This window comes from Phodopus roborovskii, unplaced genomic scaffold (assembly GCF_943737965.1).
Source record: "Phodopus roborovskii unplaced genomic scaffold, PHOROB, whole genome shotgun sequence".
Lineage (NCBI taxonomy): Eukaryota > Metazoa > Chordata > Mammalia > Rodentia > Cricetidae > Phodopus > Phodopus roborovskii.
Window position 1 is genome coordinate 47,988,890 of NW_026126511.1, and position 22,675 is coordinate 48,011,564.

The 22,675-nt window shown below is 38.1% G+C and overlaps 1 protein-coding gene across 2 annotated transcripts in view; it reads left to right on the forward strand.

The window, feature by feature from the left end:
• Positions 1-9,532, forward strand: part of Fzd3 (frizzled class receptor 3) — a 52,149-nt gene extending 42,617 nt beyond the window's left edge. For both annotated transcript variants that reach the window (XM_051195506.1, XM_051195507.1), the window contains 2 exons: positions 2,076-2,309; positions 8,917-9,532. In XM_051195506.1, coding sequence (XP_051051463.1) covers positions 2,076-2,309; positions 8,917-9,130 — 448 coding nt within the window. In that variant the 3' untranslated portion in view covers positions 9,131-9,532. The remainder of the gene's footprint in view (positions 1-2,075; positions 2,310-8,916) is intronic.
• Positions 9,533-22,675: the final 13,143 nt, after the last annotated feature.

Genomic DNA, 22,675 nt, shown 5'->3' on the forward strand with positions numbered 1-22,675 from the left:
TGGTGTGTGTGCATGTGTGTACCCATGCATGTTGGGCTTGGAGAAGTATACTAATAACATTGTAACTACCAGCAGAGCAGTGACTAGTAACATTTGGCACAGTAGCTTGACTTTAAAATGAAGAACTAGCTGGACACAGTGGCTGGTGCCTGTAATCCTAGTTATTGATTAGGCTGAGGTAGGAGGATTAGCAGTTCAAAATCAGACAGGAAGACTCCACCCTAAAACAGACAAACAAACAAACAAACAAATAAAAGAAGATGGCTGAGTAGAGCCATCCAAGTGCTTCCCTGTTCTAATCCTTAATAAGAAAGGAAGGCTAAGCATTGCAGAACATCCAAAGTATAGTTTTCTTGAAATTGAAAACAAGTGGATGCTTTCCCCTCCCTATTTACCAGGCCTTCCTGACTTCCTTGTGAAGGTTGGTGTGTATTCACATCTCTTTTCAGATGAAAAAACTAAGAGCAGCATAAATGCCTGGCCATGGCCACACAACTATTCAATCTAAGAGGTAACTTCAGTTTCTATTTGAAGTTTTCCATTGCTTATGCAGGTCTGTCAGACATATGAAAAGATAGACTATCGCTCCATTCTAATTTAGTGCACATTAGAAGTTTATAACTCTAATTTCTTTTATTGAATTCTAGTCTAAAACTATTGAAAGAGTTAATTAAGAATGATGGTAAAATGGAGTATCATATTCCTGATTTTAATGAAAAAATATTCCTAGTTAGCCAGTCAGTGTTGTGTACGCCTTTAGTCCTAGCACTCGGAAGACAGAAGCACGTGCATCTCTGTGATTTCAAGGCAGCCTGGTCTGTAGAGTGAGTACTAGGATGGCTAGAGTTACACAGAGAAGCCTTGTCCTGGAAGAAAGAAAAAATTTCTAGTGATTTTTAGTGTTTTCATTAACTATGATGCTGTTTTGGAGGTGACATATTTTCTCTTTGTAAGAATTTATCCTCTATTATAATTTTAAATATCAGAAATAGCATTAAATGGATTAAAGGAATATATGTAAAGTACTCACCAAATACCTGTCTTCAGCTTGTCAGCCCAGTACTGCAAACAACAAGGAGTTAGAAAAACCCTGTTAATTTGAGAATTTACACATACTTTCTCAAATACTTACTCAATATATGATCAAGTCTTTACCTGTTGGGGCTTTTTTTTTTTTTTTTTTTTTAATTAAGTTCTTTAATTTTAGCTTTAGCTGATTCTCATAGACACTTTACAGTGATTTAACTTGAGTCTTTGTTAATTTAGTTATTGCTTTGTTCATCATCATGCATACATTTCTGCTGTCCATCCATTCATGAGTGTTAAAAACTTTTACTTTTGATAATGTATCCCTTTAAATTGTTTAGGACTTCATTGGATATTTGCTTAATTTAATTTTTCATATGACTTTGTTCTAAGGTTGACTACTCAGGTTTGTTCTAACACTAGACAGCTGCTCCTGCCGCAAAGTCAAGATGGAACCTTAAACAGCTCTTGCAGATTAAAGTTGTATCCAGTTATCATGAAACCATTCTTCTGCAAAGCATGAAAAAAAAAAAGCTTTTATTTTTCTGTCTTAAAATTATTTTTTTTAAACATTTTGGGACCTAAAGAATCACAGATATCTTTAGCTGAGAGGGACCTTTTTGAAATAATGGACTTTTCAGCCTTCATTTCATAGATAAAGACAGGATAGTAACTTGCTGAGATAGCCTATGTGCTTACAAAATTGGAACTATAATCTTGATTTTCTTACCCTAACACAGTCTGTCAGTGCCACTTTAGGGCAAATGGCATTGGGTTTAGGCTGGCTTTGAACTTGAAGATAACTTTGAATTTATGATCCTCCTATCTCAACATCCCAGATGCTAGGATTACTGGCATCAGGCCCAGATTTTGACAAAGGTTTTTGTTAGGTTCTGTCCTGTGCCAAAAATGTTACCTCAAATTGGTCCCAAAAACTTAAATTGGGAAGCAATTAATTTCAAGACTAGCATCAATCAGTATTGTGTAGCAGTATTGTTTGTTGGTCTATAGGAATGTTTGTATATTAAACTTCCTGTTGTATTGTGTAGGATAGTGAATGAGAGCCGGCAGGTACTCCAGGAGCCTGACTTTGCTCAGTCGCTCCTGAGAGACCCAAATACTCCTATTATAAGAAAATCCAGAGGAACTTCTACTCAAGGAACATCCACACATGCTTCTTCAACTCAGCTGGCCATGGTGGATGATCAAAGAAGCAAAGCAGGGAGTGTCCACAGCAAAGTGAGCAGCTACCATGGCAGCCTCCACAGGTCACGTGATGGCAGGTAAGGTCTGGGAGCAACTCAGTGTATTATATGCATTCAATTAGGATCACAAAGCTTAAGAGACAGGAGCCAATTCTGAAATAGAAGTGGAACATTATTAAGCTTTTTCAACTTTCTGGTTATAGTTGTCCTAGACTGTGGGACTTAAAGCCAATGAAAGGACTTTGGGGTTTAGACCTGACACAGAAGCAGTATGGCATTATTGTAGTGTACTGAGTGGGGATAAGAGAAGGTGGACTGGTCAGTTTAGAAAGGTAAATTTTGCCAGGTGGTAGGACACACCTTTAATCCCAGCAGAGGCAGGTGGATCTCTATGAGTGGGAGGTCAGCCTGGTCTACAAAGCAAGTTCCAGAGAAACACGGAGAAACTCTGTCTTGAACCACTCCCCAAGAAAATAATGTACAATTGGGGAGTTGTAGAGACAGTTTAGCAATTAAAAGTACTTGCTATTCTTCCAGAGGACATGAATTCAGTTCCCAGCACCCACATCAGACAGCTCCAGACAATCTACAGCTCCAGCTCCAGAGGATCTGACACCATCACAGGAATGTGTAATCACATGTATACCCACATGCAGACTCGCACACATATACACAATTAGAAATAACAAAAGTAAATCTTTAAGAGTATAGATCTAGATGATAAAACTTAGTTTCCTTACCCATAAAGGAGAAATAGCACTAGCCACCCACCCCTTCAGTAATGTCATAAAAATCCAGTGAGATAATGTGCCTATTCACTAGAAAAGAACCTGTTTCAGTGTCAGATAGAAGTTTCAGTTATTAATGTAATAAGTCCATAAAAGTAAAATATAAACATAAAGCAAAATATATTCCAGGGCTATAGAAGTATTTTCTTAAGCCAGATAGTAAATGCTTTAGGATTTTTAGTAAAGGTGGCAACCACTGCTCAGACCTGCTGTGGCAGTGTGCACTCAGACACTGCATTTCAGCGGCCTTGGTTATAACCAGGAGATAGCAGATGTGCCATTAAGTCAGTTTGTCAGCCTACCATTTTGTGGAATACTGGGGTTTAAACCCAGGGTTTGAGCATGTTAGGCAAGGATTTTTACCACTGTGCTATATGCTAGCACCCAGTACCCAGCCCTTGTTTATTAGGTGCAATGAACGCAGAGACTAGCAGTGACTCTGCCACCATGGAGAGCAGTTCAGAAAATGCTTCAAAGAGAGCTGGAAGGAAGCCTGGCTGTAGGTTTCTCATTAAATTTGAGGTTGGGACACTAGAGCTAGAAACTGCTTAGGAGCTGCCACATTAAGTCATTTGAGAGATAATAAGGGTTTATCAGAGAGTAAAGAAGCAGAGACTTATTATTAATTATAAGTGCTCAGTCAATAGCTCACCTAACTCTTATATTTTTAAATTAACCCTTATTTCTTATCTGCTCTCTGCCACATGGTAAGTGGCATGTTCTCATTATGGCAAATTCGTCTCCTCTCTGCATCTCCTCAAAATTCTTAGACTCCTTCCCTTCCTCGTCACGCTCTCTTTTTGTCTGTAAGTCCTGCCTAACTTCTACCTGTTCAGCTATTGGCAAGTCAGCTTCTTTTTCTTCTTGTTTTTGTTTTGTTTTTTAAGACAGGTTTCTCTGTAGCTTTGGAGCCTGGTCTGGAACTCACTCTGTAGACCATGCTGGCTTTGAACTCACAGAGATCCTCCTGTGTCTGCCTCCCAAGTGCTGGGATTAAAGGCGTGTGCTACCACTGCCTGACCAGCTTCTTTATTAACACAATCACAGTAACATATATTCACATAGTGTAAAGGAATCGTCCACAATAGAGATTCTATCTTTTGGAATGTATTTTATCTATGAACTCTTAGTGATGATATTTGACATCCTGGCCTTATCTTTTCAGTGATGAATAGACATTATTACAGTATTATATTTGTATATGACATTCTATGCATAAATATATAGAAAAGAAAGGTTTTTAATTGCTGTATTCTAAGGGGCTGGAGAGATGGTTCAGAGGTTGAGTACACTGGCTGCTCTTCCAGAAGTCCTGAGTTCAATTCCCAGCAACTACATGGTGGCTCATAACCATCTATAATGAGATCTTTAAAAAGCTTCCTAATTTCTATATTCTAGGAGCATAGAACCTTATAGAAAAGGTACAATATATACATATGGAGCAGAATGATGTGGGTGGGGGTCTGTTGAAGGCATCCTTTATCTAGGTGAATGAATATGTACACAGGACTCTTCCATACCCAGAAGTGTAGGTCAGATGTGAGAGTTTTCAAGACTACATTGAGACTAAAGCCTAAACAAGTATTTCCATAATCCAAAAGGCCATCTCATGAAGACTTCTTTCTGCTTCAGTCAGGCTCTAACTGCATGTTAGTGCTGTCTTATTACCTCCAGGCACCCTGGCCTTGGGTCACAGATTCCCAGTGCTCACTTGGATTCAATTCACTACTTGGGTAATTGTTGATCTCTGTACTACATACATGTAAGCATCACTTCAAAGAATAAGTAATTGGTAGTTAGATGAGGATAGCTAGGACAGGAAGTAAGTAGGTAGAAGTTTGGTGTGTACTTAGGTGACCTGGCAACCGGAAGCAGTGGAGTAAATAATAACACACTACTGCCACTCTTTCACCTACTCTGGAGTGCCCATATTACCAAAGTGACCATCCTCATATTTTGTCTAAGCATATATTAAAACTGTGTTTTATGTACAAGGCTATATAAAATGCATATTTTCATATTGTGTGGCATATACTCACAGTGGTTTAAATGTCTTCTGAAAGGTACAAAAATTTGACATTTCCTGCATATACAATTTATATTAAACACTATAATTAAACTTTTCTGTATAGTTAGTTCTTGTTTATTCATGGGAAGAATATATTTTAGAATTCTGTGGATAGTTTCTCAGACTTTTTATACAATGTAATTTTTCTTCTGAAAATGGAAGCGGGGAAGAGTTCAGCACACATAAAATTGTCAGGCACAAATGGCAAATGCTTGTAATCTCAACACTAGGCTAAGACTTTATTTGTGTGTGTTTGTGTGTATGTTTGTGGGGTAGAAGAGGGTGTCGGATGTCCTGCAACTGGAGTTGCAGGCAGTTATGAGCTGTGTGATGTGGGTGCTGGTAACTAAACTCCAGTCCTCCTAAAGCCCTCCGCTATATATTTTAAATGACTGAGTGTTCTCTGCTCTCCTCCCTTCCACCCTTTGCCCTCTTTTCCTCTCTTCTTTTTTCTCTCTTCCCTTCCCACTCCTGCTTAAACCCAGGGCCTTGCACATGGTAAGCAAGTACTTTACTATTAAATTTCATTTCCCAGACACCCCCTTTGTAGTGTGTGTGTGGTGTGTGTACTTGCTTGTGCATGTATATGTATGTATACAATGTGTCAACATTGAATATCCTTATTATTTTTTTTCTATATATTGTTTCGGAACATGTCCTAGAACTAGCTCTGTAGTTCAGGCTGGCCTCGAACTCACAGAGATCCACCTGCCTCTGCCTCCTGAGTGCTGGGATCAAAGGTGTACGCCACCAATGCCCTGCTGTTCCCCTTTTTGAGATGAGGTCTCTTACTGAACCTGGAGCTCACTGATTTGGTTAGTTTAAGCTGTCAGTGAGTTCCAGGAACCTGTGTATCTCTTCCACCCCAGCACTAGGGCACTGGTGTGCACAGCCATGCCAGCTTTTAAGAGGTTTCTAGACATTGAACTCGGGTCCTCCTGCTTGCACAGCAAATGCCATTTCCCCCAGCCTCCCTGTCCTTTTTTTTTTTTTTTTTTTGGAGGTGGTGTCTTCCTACATTGCTCAGGCATGCCTCAAATTTTGCCAATCCTCCTGCCTTAGTATGCCAGTAGGATCCCAGATATGCACCATACAGGACTTGGTTTCTTTGTTTTGTTTTTAATTATTTTTCTATTATTACTAGAACATTTGCTTTCTTTATTTGCCATATTTATTTGAAATTGATACATTGGAAGGTAAAAGTTGACAAGTCATATTTGGAAATTAAGGAATCTATTTAGTTCAAAGAACAATAATCATTATGCAAAGTAATGATTTTAAAATAATTTTTCACAAACCCATTGTAACATAATTGCATTTGCAAGCATTCCAGTTATTTAGCCAAAAGATGCAGTTAAAAATGTAAATGTCTCTAGGTCCTAAATGTAAAATGTTTTTAAGTGTTTGGAAACAGGGTAGGGTCTCTTATAGCCCAGGTTGGCTTTGAAACTCACCACATAGCCAAGGCTGAGTTAAGCCTTCTTCCTCCATCTCCCAGTTCCTGGGATTATAAGTACACCATGCCTGGCTGAAGTGTGTTCTCATTAATATGAGAAAATTAAAAACATTTAAATATACATCTGTCCTGTTTAGTTTTATGTCATCTTGAAACAAGCTTAGGTCGTGTGTGAATAGAGACTCTCAGTAGAGAAAATACCTGCATAAGATTGGACGAAGACAAGCCTGTCAGGCATTTTCTTGGCTAATAATTGACAGGGAAGGCCTAGTCCACTTTTGGTGGTGCCACCCCAGACAGGTAGGTATTGTATAAGAAGGCAGGCTGAGCAGACAATGAGGGATAAGCAGTGGCCCCTGCACTGGTCCCTGATTTGAGTGCCTGATTTCTCTGAACCTACAAACCGCAAGCTGAAATAACCCCCTGATCATGGTGTTTTAGCTAGCACCTTTATTACTTTTTTCTTTATTCAAACTTGAAACGAAGATAGGGTTGGGTTGGAGTGGGGGCTGGAGCAGGGTTTCATTATGTAGCCTTGGTTGGCCTCAAACTTGTAGAGATCTTCCTGTCTCTGTCTCCTTTTTGAGTGATAGAACTAAAAGTGTGTGCCCCTGTGCTTGGACCCTAAAATAGATTTTTAAAAATATTTTCAAAGGACTTCCCAATTTTAAACTCTATAACTGAATGAAAAGTTCATTGACAAGCACTGCTATAAAACTAGATGGCCACCTCAGCAGTGTTCATGAATCTTTCCTTCAGATCTTTTAATTTTACAAATGACTCACTGTAAGTCTTGATACTTTTTTTATAGTTATGATGAAAAAAATCATAGGTGACTTTTTTCTTTTAAGACAGGATTTCTCTGTGTAATAGCCCTGAGCCCTGGCTACCCTGGAACTCACCCTGTAAACCAGGCTGGCCTTGAACTCACAGAGATCTGCTTGCCTCAGCCTTCCAGGTGCTGGGATTAAAGGCATGGACCACCACCAACCGGCTAGGTGAATGCTTTAAAGCAATAGCTTTTCAGCTGCTCATAATGATTTACTTTGATGACTGTTAGAAAGGGAATGAGCTCGGCCTGGTGATGCACAACTTTAATCCTAGCTCTTGGGAGGCTTGGGAGGAGGATCTCTGTAAATTTAAGGCCAGCCTAGTCTCCATAGTGAGCTCCAGAACATTCAGAACTACTTAGAGACCTTGCCTTAAAAAGAAAGAAAAAGCAGGGTGGTGGTGGTACAGGCCTTTAATCCCAGCACTTGGAGGCATAGGCAGGTGGAACTCTGAGTCTGAGACCAGCCTGGTCTGCAGAGCAAAAATATTTTAGGAAAAAAATTCTCAAGGTACTACAGATTAAGATATTAAAATATGGTACTTATCCTGAAAGAACTCAATATTTAGCCAGAAAGATAAATATCATATGGACCAATAAAAAAGTCTAACTGGTTTTTGTGACCTTGACTCGACTGCCCTAGACCCGGTGACTGAGGTTGGTTTTTGTTGTTGTTGTCGTCATTGTTTTCTGTATTTTTATATTCTTGACTCTGATGTGGTTTATTGAGTTAGGATTTCAACAAAAGAAAATTTGATCATCCCACTGTTGTATTTCTGGATAGGAAGACCATCTAGAGTAAGCTGTGTAGCCCAGCTGTGTGCAGAGCCCAGCTAGGAGTACAAGGATTTGCTGATGAGAGAATTGGTTGTAGGGTGTCAGGATACAACTTCCAAATAGATCTAACTTCTACAGATTACCATGGTCACAGCTTTAAACCCTGAGGAAAAGAATTAAGATCGTTTACAGATGACTGATGGACTGTTAACTAGCCGGTCTAGACACCATGGGCACAGATGCCCCTTGTGCTTTCAGCTCCCTTGTTAAGTCACTCTTCATTTCTCCGTGATTTCATGTATTCCCTCTTCCAACCCTACTCTTTTAGTAGTTGGTTCTTCACTGCTACTGACTGTACTTAGTCTTCTAGAGTCTGAGGGCAGGGCCTCATTCTTCGTCTCTCTGGGCCCACTGTATTTGACACATACTTGAGTAAGAAAAGTATGTGTATTTAACATTTTCCCAAGTAGGTCAGCCTTGCTTATTTACTGTTTGCCCTTTTTCAGGGAGTAGGACCTTCATCCGGAACCTAAGTGGATTCTCTCTTTCTGTTACCCATACCAGATAATTCTACAGCTTAATGGAACCATTCTAAATAATCATGTCAGTTATTGCTGTCTCGCTGTTGATTTGCTGAGCACTTCAATCACTAGGGTGTTTTAATGAAAATTAGTGTTACTTTCCAGTGTGTTTGGTTAATGAAAATTACTTAGTGTTACTTTCTTATGTGTTCGGTTACTCACTTCAAGATCCACTCCATTACACAGATACACTCCCTGCAGTTACCGAGGAATGGAGGAGAGACTACCTCACGGCAGCATGTCACGCCTGACGGATCACTCCAGGCACAGTAGTTCTCATCGGCTTAATGAGCAGTCACGACACAGCAGCATCCGAGACCTCAGTAACAACCCCATGACTCACATTACACACGGCACCAGCATGAACCGTGTTATCGAAGAGGATGGGACCAGTGCTTAGTCTTGTCTAAGGTGAAAATGTGTGCTGTGGAAAAGCAGGTTTTGTCTTTGCCTTCGCATGGCTAGCTGCTGTAACTCATTGTCATCCTGCTTTCAATCCAGCAGAGTATGCCCACTGAGAAGGTAGATCTTTGCTTTTTGTATCACATCAAACTTGGCGCATAAACACATCCAAAACACAAAGAATCATGTCATCACAAAAATAATTCTTTCCAGGTTGTGAAGAGATGATTGTCTGGTAAGCATTTTTATAAACCCACTTATTTTATATTTAGAAAAATCCTATATGTGTGGTGACTGCTTTGTAGTGAACTTTCATATCATATGAACTAGTTGTGAAATGACATTCTGGTAGCTCTGTTAATAAAACAAAGTTTCAGAATTAAAGAAAACTTCTATGCAAGGCTTATTTCTCAGATGAATACTAGGACTTTGTAGGTTTATTTCCACTGAGTGAAAAAAAAAAAAAAAAAAAGGAACTGTTTTTAAACTGTAGAAGACTGATAAGCCAGCAAAGGTATTTAGCTAATAGATAAAAGTGCCAGAAGAGTCCAGTTGGCCTGTGGGAGGTTCTCTCAAAGTCTGTCAGTCTTCCCCCGGAGATATTCAGGATGTGGATTAGCCCTGGAGTAAAGGCAGAGATGAGCATTTCCCCTGTAGTTGTATTTTTTATTTTTGTAAATATTACTTTTATGGGCTATGTTTTTATAATATCCATGTGCATGATAGGAAAATTTAATTTGTGGCCATCTTTTCCCAGGTAATTGTATTGATTCATAGACAATTTCATGTTCAGATATGTTCTGTGGAGGCATGCAATATGATAAACATCACACATTATAAGGGTTTTTAGTAGTAAACAAATTACAATATGGCAAAATATTTTCTCTGTATTCATTATTGTATTTTTCTACAGTGAGATGTACCTTGCCAAAGCCATTAGACATTGGTATCCAGTGAGCTGATTGTCTGCACTCAAATTCCCCAGTAGCCAATTGGCTACTGCTTTTGCCCCACATCCCTGTTTTCAGTTTCTGAATTATTGTTTACATCTGAGATATATAATCTAAGTCTAGGGTGGTGATTAATTTGGGTTCTTGAAAATCATTGTAGTTAAGTGGAGCATGGTTTCTCTTTCTGTGAATACCTTTTAATCTTAAAAATATCATAAAAAAAACTTGACATTTTATCTTATAAAGCTTAAATGATTTAGGATATGAACCGTGAACTTTATTGGGTATGAAACTGATCAGAAAGAATAATTCTGGAAAATGCTAATGTCTTGTTAAGAAAACCCAGTGATTCAGGTAAGACTCACTGTGGGAACTCTTGTTGCCAACATGTTTCAGGTGAGAATTGATACTTTAAAAACAAAAGTTTTCCAGGTGATTGTTAGCTAGCCAGGCTGGAAGCCCATTCTTTTAAGTTCGCTTTCCACTAATGATAGGCCAGATTCAGTGATATATTTTACATTGTTACTTAATATATTTTTGTTTCCTACTTTATCCATTATAAAATGCAGAACTCTCAGCTCTCATCTCTGGAGAGTTGAAGGCAGTAGGATTTCACAAATCTGTATCTCTAAAAACACCACAGAAGATTCTTAGCAGGCTATCCAAGAGTGACACTCAGAAAAAATATTCTAGATTCAGGAGAGGCTTGGCTTTGCCATATGCTAGTTTTCAACTTTGAACAAGTCCACCTCCTTGAGCGTAGATCCCCTTGTTTGAAAATGAAGATTGAAGATGAATATCTACTCTACCTACCTCACAAAGCTGTCAAATTAAGATCAAATGAAAACAACCGTATGGAAGCTCTTTGAAACTGTGAAGCATTGTGAAATATGAGAGATTAAGGTTCCTGAGGACTTGAGAGCTTTATTAGAGGTCTACTGTAGTACATTTCTTGACACACGTTTAATTCACGTGCGTGCTTCTTTCACCCTTTAAAACGAAGAGCTCCCACCTGACAGAAGAGCCAGTTTTCTGGTAGTCATGATTTTTTGGTGTCATGTTGCTTCTTCAAAGTATTTGTCAGTGGAGATTACCCATTCTTCATAAGACATATTTGAGCATTTAGCCCCAAATGTTTTCTCTTCCTCTGTCCTTCTGTCTTTCTCCTTGGAACTGGAGTTACCGCTCAGAGAGCCTGAAGTCCCTTATAACTGATAGTAGTTTAGTTAAGCCTCACAAGGCACAGCTGATAACTTGTCTGTAAATAACCCAGTAACTCAGGAAGCTTCTGTTTGAGAAGCTCCATAGAACAGCATGGGCAAACCAAAACAAACATCCACAAAAAATAGGAAGTTAAGAGAGAAATACCAGTTTGAGCTCAAAGATGTTGTCATCTATCACCATCTGCATTACTCTACCAATTGCCAAGTGTTAATTGGCTGTCTTTTAAAGCGGGCCAAGTGTAGACAGTGAACAATGCCATGAAAGTCTTACCTTTGTGCTTCCAGATTCTGTGTGTGTACTTGCATCTCCTGTAAGCTGTGATGATGTGTATGTGAATGTTGTTGGCCTGTCGTCACCTTCAACAAGTACCATTGTTCCCTTGTTCCACACACTCTGCATAATATTGTTTGTTTTAAGTAATACTGTTTATTTTGGGCCGTGTTCTTTATACTAGTGCTCCAGGTTAAGTTTTTTTTTTTTTTATTTGAATAGACCATTAAAGAACTATAACAGAACAGTGATTTCAAATCTTAACCTGCTTAAGTTGACTTGAACAAGTTTGGACAGTTTTCTTACCATATGGGTAACTTTAATTTCTGTTGTGAGTGGCATATGTTAATGCTTAGTGTTTTCTTTGTTCAGTTGATAACCAAGAAAGTGATAGTTCCCTCTAAAAAAGTATTAATATATCATCAAAATGGTTTTGAAAAGTGCTTTGATTTTAGCAATATTGTTTTATTCGTGATTAGGCAAAAGATCCAAGGCAATATTAAACTCAAAGCAGTAATTTGTTTCAGAGGCAGTTGATGAATAGCAATTAGCACAGGGCTTAGTGCAGCATAAGTTTTTCAGTAAATGTTTAATGAACAACCAAGTACACAGCAGTCAACTTAGACCATGAGAATTCTTTATATATGTTCATGAATGTTTTTTAAATCTGTGTAAAGTAAGAATTCTTTGATTTCACACAAAAACACGGGATAGAAGTTTTCTAGGCCCTAAATTTATAAAGAAACTCATGATTCTTTTAAGCTTTTTTTTTTTTTTTTTTTTTTTTTTTTTGTGTAATGCCTCTTTGTAACCAATTAAAATGAGAAAAGCTTGGGGTTAGAGAAATGGTTCAGTGGGTCTGTGTGCTTGCTGCTCTTGCAAAGGATGAGAGATCAGTTCCTAGCACCCTGTCCAGCAGCTGTGAGCCGCCTGGAACCCCAGCTCCAGGGCATCTAAGGTTCTCCTACTGCCTCCTCGACACCAGCACACTGTAGTAGCCACACACGTACATACATTCACAATAATTTCTTTTCCAAGACAGGGTTTCTCTGTTTAACAGTCCTGGCTGGCCTGGAACTCACAGAGATCTGCCTGCATCTGCCTCCCCAGTCAGTGCTGGCAGTAACGGTATGCACTTACTACTGCCTAGCTTAAAGCAAATATTTTTTAAAATATGAAAAACATTTATTTAATTCAACTATGTAACTATGTAAAATTTATATACATTTACATAAATTTGATTATTGTTGATGGAAATGCATTGGCATTTTTGCATCTCTTCATAGTTTTCCTTCTCTTTCATGTTTTGTTGTTTGAGTCATGTGAGTACTGGGAAAAGCCTTTGGACCACCAGATATCCTTCACTGCTCACCAGACTGTAATTGCTTTCTCTGACTATTCTAATTCTGTATATCTTTAAATATTAAACTGATACAGGATGGTGCTTTTCTTTCAATATCCAAATTTTCTGGAAAAAAAAATAATGTTAAAAGTCTGTCCAAAGCCAACCATCTTAATAAACATAGGTGTTTGATTGGCCTGTAAAAAAAATTGGCATATATTAATGTGTTTATTCCTGTGATCTCTAACTAGAAAATCTGGCTGTAAAGATTTTTTTTTTTTTTTTTAGTTTTTCACTAATATTTTGGTCAAAACCCATTAAGTTCTCTTTTTAAATGTGTTGAAGGATAATTATCTTTAGCTTTTACTTAAATAGCCACCTAGAACCCTATGTTGTCCTTTCGTGAATGTTTTTGTCATGATAGAATTGTCATAATTATTATAGTTTTATTGGACACTACACCATTTTCCCTTGGTTAAAAAAATTTTGGTTTTTTTTTTTTTTTTACTTTTTAATAATTCAAAAGTTGAAAATTTGCCAGGTGTGATGGCATATACCTTTAATCTCAGCACTTGGGAAGCAGAGGCAGGAGGATCTCTGTGAGGTTCAGGCCAGCCTGATCTACATAGTGAGTTCCAAAGCAGCCAGGGCTGTATAAAGAGACCCCATTTAAAAATAAATAAATAAATATTCAGTGTTCTGTTATCCTGCTCATTACTGCTAACTATTAAATTAGTACTTTTAAGGTGTTTTTATTTTTTCAAACTTATTAAATTTCCTTAAGCAGAAAAATTAAGCAAGCTTGCTTATATTTGCAAACTTGTAGATGTTTCTTTGTTTTATGATAACTGGCTTTTTTTTTTTTTTTTTTTTGAGAATTTAGAACTCAGTTATTTTATTTTGGCCAAGTTTTATTTAATAACTAGTAAGAATGCATTGTGTTACTTTAAAAATATCCTAGGATCTTGCATCAGGAAAGCTGATATCTAATCTTGCCTCTCTTTTCAATGAACTGTGTAACTTCAGACACAGCGTTTTTGTTTGCAGTTGAAGGGAATGTAGAGTTTAGATGAGGAGTCTCATTCCACTGGACTCTAGTTTGTGTCTCCCTTGACCATTTTGTAGTCATTGCTGTAAGCTCACTTATATTCTCTTCCCATAAATTCTATTTACATGGTCAGTTTACACAGCTAATGCAACTTGAGCTTAAGTTGACAGATATAATGAGAGGCGTTCCTAGTCATTGTTTGGTTCTGTTGTTGCAGTGTGGGAGCTTAGACTCTATGACCACCAATGCTAGAAAAGTGTTCTGCCATTGAGCTATTTCCATTCCCCTTCACAAAATACCTCAGGCTGATATGCAAGTCTTAGGTGTATGTCCCAGATTGGCTTTGAGCTTGTGGTTCACCCACCTCTGCCAGCCAAGTGCTGGGATTTCGAGTATGCCACCATGCCCCAGCTTAAGTGATTTTTAAAAGAGGAAAATTATATTACATTTAATAAAATTGAAAGAAGTTATAAATACGAGACATAGACTTTTTAATTAAAAAAAACTTCTTAAACATCAACATAAACATATTGCATTGGTAAACATAAAAGAAATGACATGGTATTTTGTGGGCTTTGTTTTCTTAGTTATGGATATAGTATTTATTTAAGACCTCTTCTTATCAGGTGCGTCCTGTAGAGCTATAGTGTAGTTCTTTGGGAGTGCACATCCCTAGCATGTTTAAAATAAAATTAGTGGACAGATCAGTTACAGCACTGGCTCCTTTGTTAATTAGAAGTCTGTCAGGTTTAACCAACATTCAAATGATTCTAAAAATCATTTATTATTATTATTGTTGTTTGTTCGTGTTTTGTTTTTAAGGCAGGCTTTCTCTGAGTAGATGTCTCTCTTTGTAGACCAGGCTGGCCTCAAACTCAGAAACCCACCTGATTCTACTTCCTGAGTTTTGGGATTAAAGGTGTGTACCACCACTGCTCTACTTGATTATAAAATTTAAAAGAACCTAGAGAAATTAAATACAATTTTTCCATTTAATCATTACTTTTTAACTTCCTCCTCGAATTCACTGAATATGTAGCTGTCAAACTGCCACAGAAAAGTGATGACCTGATTTAAAATATTAGCAGGATTGGGATTTAGCTCAGCAATAGACAGGACCCTGGGTTCACTCCCAGCCTTGAAAACAAAACACACAATATATTGTTAGAGATAAATGTGATTTGTTATTGTTAATTTGTCCTGGCTTTGCAGAAAATATCACCTTAAAGTTTCCTTAATTATCTCTAATAGGGCCAGTGAGATGACTCAGCAGATTCAGGCACTTGCTGCCAAGCCTGATGTTGAGGAAAGTGAGAACAGACTCCCACAAGTTGTCCTCTGACCTCCAGATGTGGACTGTGGTATACATGTATATTGGGTGTAGGTGCATGAGCAGGCACATGTGTGCAGACACAAATACACAGGCATACAATTAATAAATGTGAAAACATTTTTAAGTATTCTTTAAGAAAGCAGAGATTTCAGTAGCTCCATCTTGTCAACAGAATTCTCTTGTAAATTAAAGATGCTTTCCAAGAAGTAGATCAAGGAAATCCCACTTACTTTTTTTTTTTCTTTCTTTCTTTCTTTTTTTTTTTTTTTTTTTTTTTTTTATGTATATGGATGTTTTGCCTGCATCTATGTCTATGTGCCATTTGCATGCCTGGCACTCAAGGATGCCAGAAGGGGGTATTGGATCCCCTGAAAGTGTAGTTACAGAGAGTTGTAAAGATCATTTTCTTTTCTCTGACCATTTTTCAGCTCATATAACATCTCGAATGCTTTGAACTATAGGTTTACAGTGTACAGTTGAGTTTAAGTCTGTTGAATACAGAACAGAAAGTAGACATAGGTTGGTGTGCTGGTTTTTAATGTTTTTTATTTCTAACTATGTCAGCTTTGTAGCCCCCACCCTTAGGTGAACAAGCCTAAGGCCTTGCACATGCTAGGCAGTCATTCTACCACTGAGCTATATACATCCTCAGCTCCTGATAGGATTTCCTTAGCTATACTTGATTACTCACCTTAGGTCATTCACTGGCTTCCCATAATTAAATTAGATGCTCAGCCTCTCACTCAGAGATTCCTGTATGGCCATATGCTGCATAATGACATTTTAGTCATTTTTAGTTAAGAAACACAAGGCAGCCCAAGGCAGGAGGATCACAAGTTTAAGACCTGTTTTAGACCTCCTGTGCATATAGCAGTGGTCCCTAGGGTCATATCACTTAGTAACAATAGGCATACAATTCATGAGTGCATGCTGCGATGTTGCAAAGTGACCCAGTTGCCTAGCAACACATTTCTCAAATGTATCCTTCCATTAATCATTGTTATAATTTTTAAATAGTCTCTAAAAACAACACATTTATTTTCAGTTTTCCTGCTCTCCAAGTCCTCCTTGCATATATTGAATCTGAAGTCCAGTTTCAGTGATTATTTGGGGGATTGATAATGGGAAGATATGTAAGAAAAACAAAGTAAACACAGAATGATTTAGAGTTACTCATCTTGTATTTCTCTCTTTAGCTATTCCTTCCACCCTGAGTTTTGGGAAGCTGACAAATTGCGTCCCTCAGCCCTGTCTCAGATTGTTTTCCCAGAACTAATCCTGTCAGCAGAAACATTTAATAGATAAGCTTTCTTTTTTTTTTTTCTTTCTTTCTTTTTTTTTTTTTTTTTTTTTTTTGTAATAGAAAATCAATACAGTAGGTTTTTACATTGAGCTGAGATGAATATGCCTTGAAAATCATGTAAGTGTGAAAAAGTTTAAATAATAAAAAGGACTATCTAGTGAGAAAATGTTTGTCTAAGCTAAATGTGGTGGCACACACTGGAATCCTAATCTTTGAGAGGCTAAGACAGAAGGATTATAAATTTAAGGCCATCCGGTGCTGCATGGGAAAAATCTAGGCCAACGTGAGCTACATAGTGAGGCTGTGTCTCAAAAACCAAGTAGAGAGAAAAGGAGAAAGGTGTTTAGCATCTGGAACTTCTCTTCTCAACAGGTATTATTTCATGTATATCTATCTTAACCATGAATTGAAATAAATCTGAATTCTTTATCATTTCTCTTTTTATAGTATTCCCCAGAACCACCCAGCCTCTCTTGTTTTATGTTTGTTTGTTTTGTTATTTCCCTAGTACTAGGGCATTGCCTGCTACTAGGATTTTGCATATACTAAGCAAGTGCTCTAACTCACCAGGCTTTGATCTTTTATATCAAATGTCAAGGCCTTGAACTTATCATGTAGTCCAGGCTAGCCTAAGGCTTGCAGTCCTCCTGCCTGGGCCTCCTGAATGCTAAGATTGCAGGCATGAGCCAGCCATCATATAAGGCTTTTCATGTGCTTAACTTTGGTTTTTATTTTTATTTTTCCCTCCCTTCTTCCCCCTCCCACCCCGTGTGTGTGTGTGTGTGTGTGTGTGTGTGTGTGTGTGTGTGTGTGTGTGTGTAATGACTGAACTGGGTGGGCTTCTCATACACTACCCAAGCTTTCTGCTCCTGAACTGTATCCCCAACTTTACCAACTTTTAATAACAACTACAAACAACTTTTCTACTTTTATTTTCAATTTCTGGATTTTGTTTTTGAGTTTTATTTTCTCACTTAAGTTTGAAATTTTATTTCATCATAATAAAGATATACCATTGTCACCACACCTTCTCTCCTCCTCCAACTTCCAAAGTTCACTCACAACTCCAAGCATCCATTGGCTTATTTTGTTTGTAGGAACTATTATAAAAGCTAATTCTTCAAAATTAAAATTTTAAATTAAGAAAGTATTGTTTTCAAGCCTAGCATGATGATGCATGTCTGTAACCTCAGCATTTAGGAGGCTAAGGCCAGAGGATTGCCACAAGTTCACCGTCAGTCTGAGCTACATAACAAGACCCTGTCTCCAAAACAAGAAAAGGCTCTCTGATATTCTAATCTGATGGTCAGTTTGGAGGATTGCTTATATGAAGATGTGTCTGTGATTAATAGTTATTTCATTTTCTGTAATACAGACTAAGTCCCATATTTATTTAATGAGCTGGTTCTTACTTTCTTGTCTCAGCACAGTCCTCCTTGTTGATCAGTCACTTCCTGACAGCCGAGCATCTCAAGGTTCTTGCTGTCTGAATAGTTGGAAAATATTCTAAACACATAAAATCACTGGCTTGGGGTAAAAAAGAACCTCATGTCAACAATTTCACCATGTGTATTAAAGGGACAACCAAACAACAAGTTGTTTAGGACATAAAGGTTAACTTTTCATCTCAGCTCTTCTCAGGCTATCAGAATAGGAGACTATGTAAGTGCTGGCTCATCTGAAGAGCTGCTGCTGTGTCTTGTTGCTGAATTCATGTTTGGTTTTGGTTTTGGTTTTTGCTTTCTTGTTTGTTTGTTTGTTTGTTTGTTTGGGTTGGGGTTTTTTTTGTTTTGTTTTGAGACAGGTTTTCTTTTGTAGCCTTGGAGTTTGTTCAGGAACTCGTGCTATACACCAGGCTGGCCTTGAACTCACAGAGATTTGCCTGCCTCTGCTCCTGAGTGCTGGGATTAAAGGCTTGCACCGCTGCTGCCACCACCACCACCTGGCACTAAATTCATGTTCTTAAAGATATCTTATCAATTGGAAGCAAATGCCTTTAAGAACACTTAAGTTACATCAACTTTTTGCTAAGTCTGTGTTTGATTTTTAAGCTTTTATAAACTGATACAATGTCAAAGGAATACCATTTAGAGTCAGAGTACCCCCCCAGAGTCATATGTACTCCTTTTTTGCTAATACTCAGTTTTATCCCCGATAGTCATTCTATAATAATGAATACCAAGTTATACAGTCAATACATTTTCCCTAAGCTTTCATTTAAAGATCTTTATATTTATGTTTCTTGTTATAAGAACAAAACTTTATGAATATAAACACACATGTAAGAAACATGAAACTCCCATAGAGGAAATCCCCAGTTTTATGATGCAAAAGGTATAAATGAGGTTGTTTCAAACTCAAGACTAAATTTTCTCATACTGTTATAAAATCATTGATCAGTATCCAGTATATTTTAGAGATGCCTGGGTGTCTTCGTGTCTGATTCATTCTTAGGCTAGAGAAAGTTATTTTGATTTCAGTAGAGATTTGATACACTTCTTCCTAGATGATCCATCCACTCAAGTGGTACCCTGAGTGAGCACCACTCTGACCTGTCCCCGAGTGCACAGCCTGAACTCTTTCTCCTTCCCTCCTAATCCCAGCTGTTCCAGTCATGTGCAAAGTGTGACCCACTTCAAGTGTCAGGGAGAAGGAGACTTAGATAGTTCATATTAAATCATTAGTGACTATAATCTCATTTTCTTGCTTCAAGAGAAGTCTGCATTAACAGCAAACACATCAATCTTGGTAGCTCTGCTCAATGATAGGAAATTTACTGGTGATGAACACTGTCCATGCCTGCTCAACAAAAGACTTTCCCTGTTATTGTTAACAATTTTCCAAGGGATGTGAAGGCAGTAAAAAAAATAATCCTTTTTCATTATTCCAAAACTTACTTTTAAATAATTGGTACTTAGCCATTTAGTCTTTAAAATACTATTCTGAATTAAATTGCTGAGGTGATTCTGAATTCTAAGACTAACCTTGTTTTATCACATAAACATCTAGCTAGAAAGTGCTTGTGGTGATGAAGACTTGTATCTTGTGGCATTAGATCTTCCTGTTTCTTCTCCATACGTTGGCTAAAACTGTTCATGTCCAGATGAGTGGACAGTCGCCGTTGTTGGGGTCTGTAGGGCAAGCACACCCGGTTAGAGCATGGACTGTACTTCACGGTAGCTGGATGTGCTTTGCACTCTACTGTTGTAGATTTATTTTGTTTACAGTAGACTGATGTCAGTTTTGTAAATGTTTTTCTTAGCACTTTAACTGTGAGTGTAAAAACTGATTTTAAATGTAGTGGCTGTATATTTTGGTTATAAACTGGAAATTTTTAATAAAACTAAATAATTTGTTCTCTTTTCTGTCATTAGTATATTATTGAATGTAATTTCCTACATCATCATCCAGACTCAGTCTAACGGATCACACTGCTTCTTTAAAAGTTAGGTTTCAGAGGGCTGGGAAGATGACTCGGTGGGTAAGAGCACCAGCTGCTCTTCCAGGGGACCCAGGTTCAATTCTCAACATCCATATGGAACACACAACTATCTGTAACTCCAGTTTCAGAGGACTCAACCCTCTCTTCTGACCTCTGTGGGCACTAAGTATGTGTATGGTATACAGACATACATGCAGGCAGAACACCCATATACATACAACTAAATTTAACTTTAAAAAATAATTTTGTATTTCATTGTTACAATATTTCTATTTATAATTACATAAGAAACATTAAATATGGGATTTAGAAAAATACAAACACACATTGTCTATTGGGAAAATGATCTGTGATAACCAGTTCCAAATAAGTGGATTTAAGTAGTTAGCAAACAAAAGAGAACAAATAGCAAGCAGAGAGACATGGGTGCGGGAGCTTACAGCATCTGTGAGGTCTTGCTCCTTCATGAGGCGGTTCCAATTGAGAGATTTCCAGGCAAAGCTATCTCTCCACGGCCACATGATAGTTTACCAATGCATTTTATATTACACTATCCTCTATCATATTCTCTCTCATTTTTATCAATATAGACGATATGTTTCTTTGTTCATTGTTGTATCTATTGCAGTTCAATAGAGACTCAGTAAATATTGGTCGAAAAACACACCCTGTAGTTTTCTCATGAGCAGATAATTTCTTGTGTGAATTTGTTTTCAGACACAGAAGGCAAACCAGGACTTAAGGTACCATCAGTAGTTAGACAAGACCTTAGAATTCATAAGATCTGATCCCAGCACTTGGGAGGCAGAGGTGGGTAAATCTGTGAATTTGATGGCAGCCTGGTCTACATGGTCCCAAGCTACGTAAAGCTACACAGTACCGGTCTTGAAAAGAATCACAAGGCCTTTACTCACTTAAGGAACACACACTAAAATTAGAATAGTAAAGAGGTTAGCATGGCTCCTGCCTAATGGTAGCATGTAAATTCTATTTTAAAATGAAATCCTAAAGATCAGATGCCTCCCAGTGCAAAAATTCCTCAAAACCTTTTCCTAGCCTTGGATTGGATGACATGAGTCATCCACTGCTCTGCAAGACCTTGGTTCTACTTTGTGATGAAAGGCATCCCGTAAGTTGAGTGTAAAATATCCCTTTGCCATCGGTTCTGTTTTACAGATACAGGATAATTCTTCCCTAGAAAGACTTCCTAAATACTTTCTCCAAATCGTTTCTGCAAACAAGACATGTCCTGTTCTCCCAGCAACATCCTTTGAGACTATAGTGTTCTTTCCAAAATACCTCCAGAATGAGTGGCCACAGAATAGCCCCCACCTCTGGTTGCATTGAGTCAGTAAAAGGTATACTGTGCTCTCTTCACTCTCCTTTTAATTCTAAACTTATCCTGAAACTGTTTCTGGTGATTGAGGGATCTAGCCATCCGTACGATGAACTATTATGTAGCTATATATATTCATCAGTTATTAAAACTGTATTTTCAGTGGCACCAATTGACCCCTTGCTATTCACCAGGCATGTGAATCAAGTAGTCCTTAATGTCCCATCCCTTCATTTCTAAACAAAATGCTTAAGATGGAGAAATAGACTAAATTATTGTGCTTGCTAAATTGAAGGGGAAATGGAGAAGTTTGGTTTTGTATGTGTTTTGTGTTGCTTAACTTTGCCAATGCTGGTCACTAGTGGATTGAGGGCTGTCATCATGTATGTGTTGGAGCACACAGATACATGTACACAAGTTTCTTTCCGAAACAAAAATATTGGGCTAAGTCAGGATTTTAGCTGTGGGATTTTTCATCAAGTAATACAGTTTTTAAATTACTAAATTCAGAGTCTGAAGAATGGCTCAGGGGTTAAGAACATGAGCATCCATATCAGGCAGCTCACAACCAATTGTAACTGAAGCCCCCTCTCTTCTTCCCACCTTCCCCCCTCCAATAAATCTATTTAAAAATTACTAAATCCAGCCAGTTGTGGTTGTACACATCTGTTGGAGACCAGCCTGGGTGGCATGCATAGCAAGGCCCTATCTCCAAAAAAAAAGAATTGTTTGCATGTTGACTGTAGTGGTACCCACTCAGATCTACATAAGAGAACACTAAATAAAGCTTGCCTCTTGTTAGTTACAGAGACCAGGCAGTGATGGCACACACTTTTAATCCCAGAACTTGGGAGACAGAGGCAGACAAATCTGTGAGTTCAAGGCCACCCTGGGCTACATGAGATTGAATCTGTCTTGAAGAGAAACAGTGCTCACACAAATCACAATCCTTTAATCCCAGCACTAGGGAGGTGGAGACAGGAGTGATGCGGCAGGGCAGAGAGAGAAGTATAAAGCAGAAGGAGACAGAAACTTAAGGCAGTGACATTCTTAGGAGGTATGGCCTTGTTGGAGGAAGTGTGTCACTGGCAGTGAGCTCTGAGGTCTAAAATGCTCAAGCCAGGCCCAGTGTGGCAGTCTCTTCCTGCTGCCTGCAGATCCAGATGTAGAACTCTCAGCTCCCTCTCCAGCACTGTGTCTGCCTGCATGCTGTCATGCTTCCTGCTGTGATGATGATGGACTAAACCTCTGAAAATTTAAGTTACCTCAATCAAATGCTTTCTTTTATAAGAGTT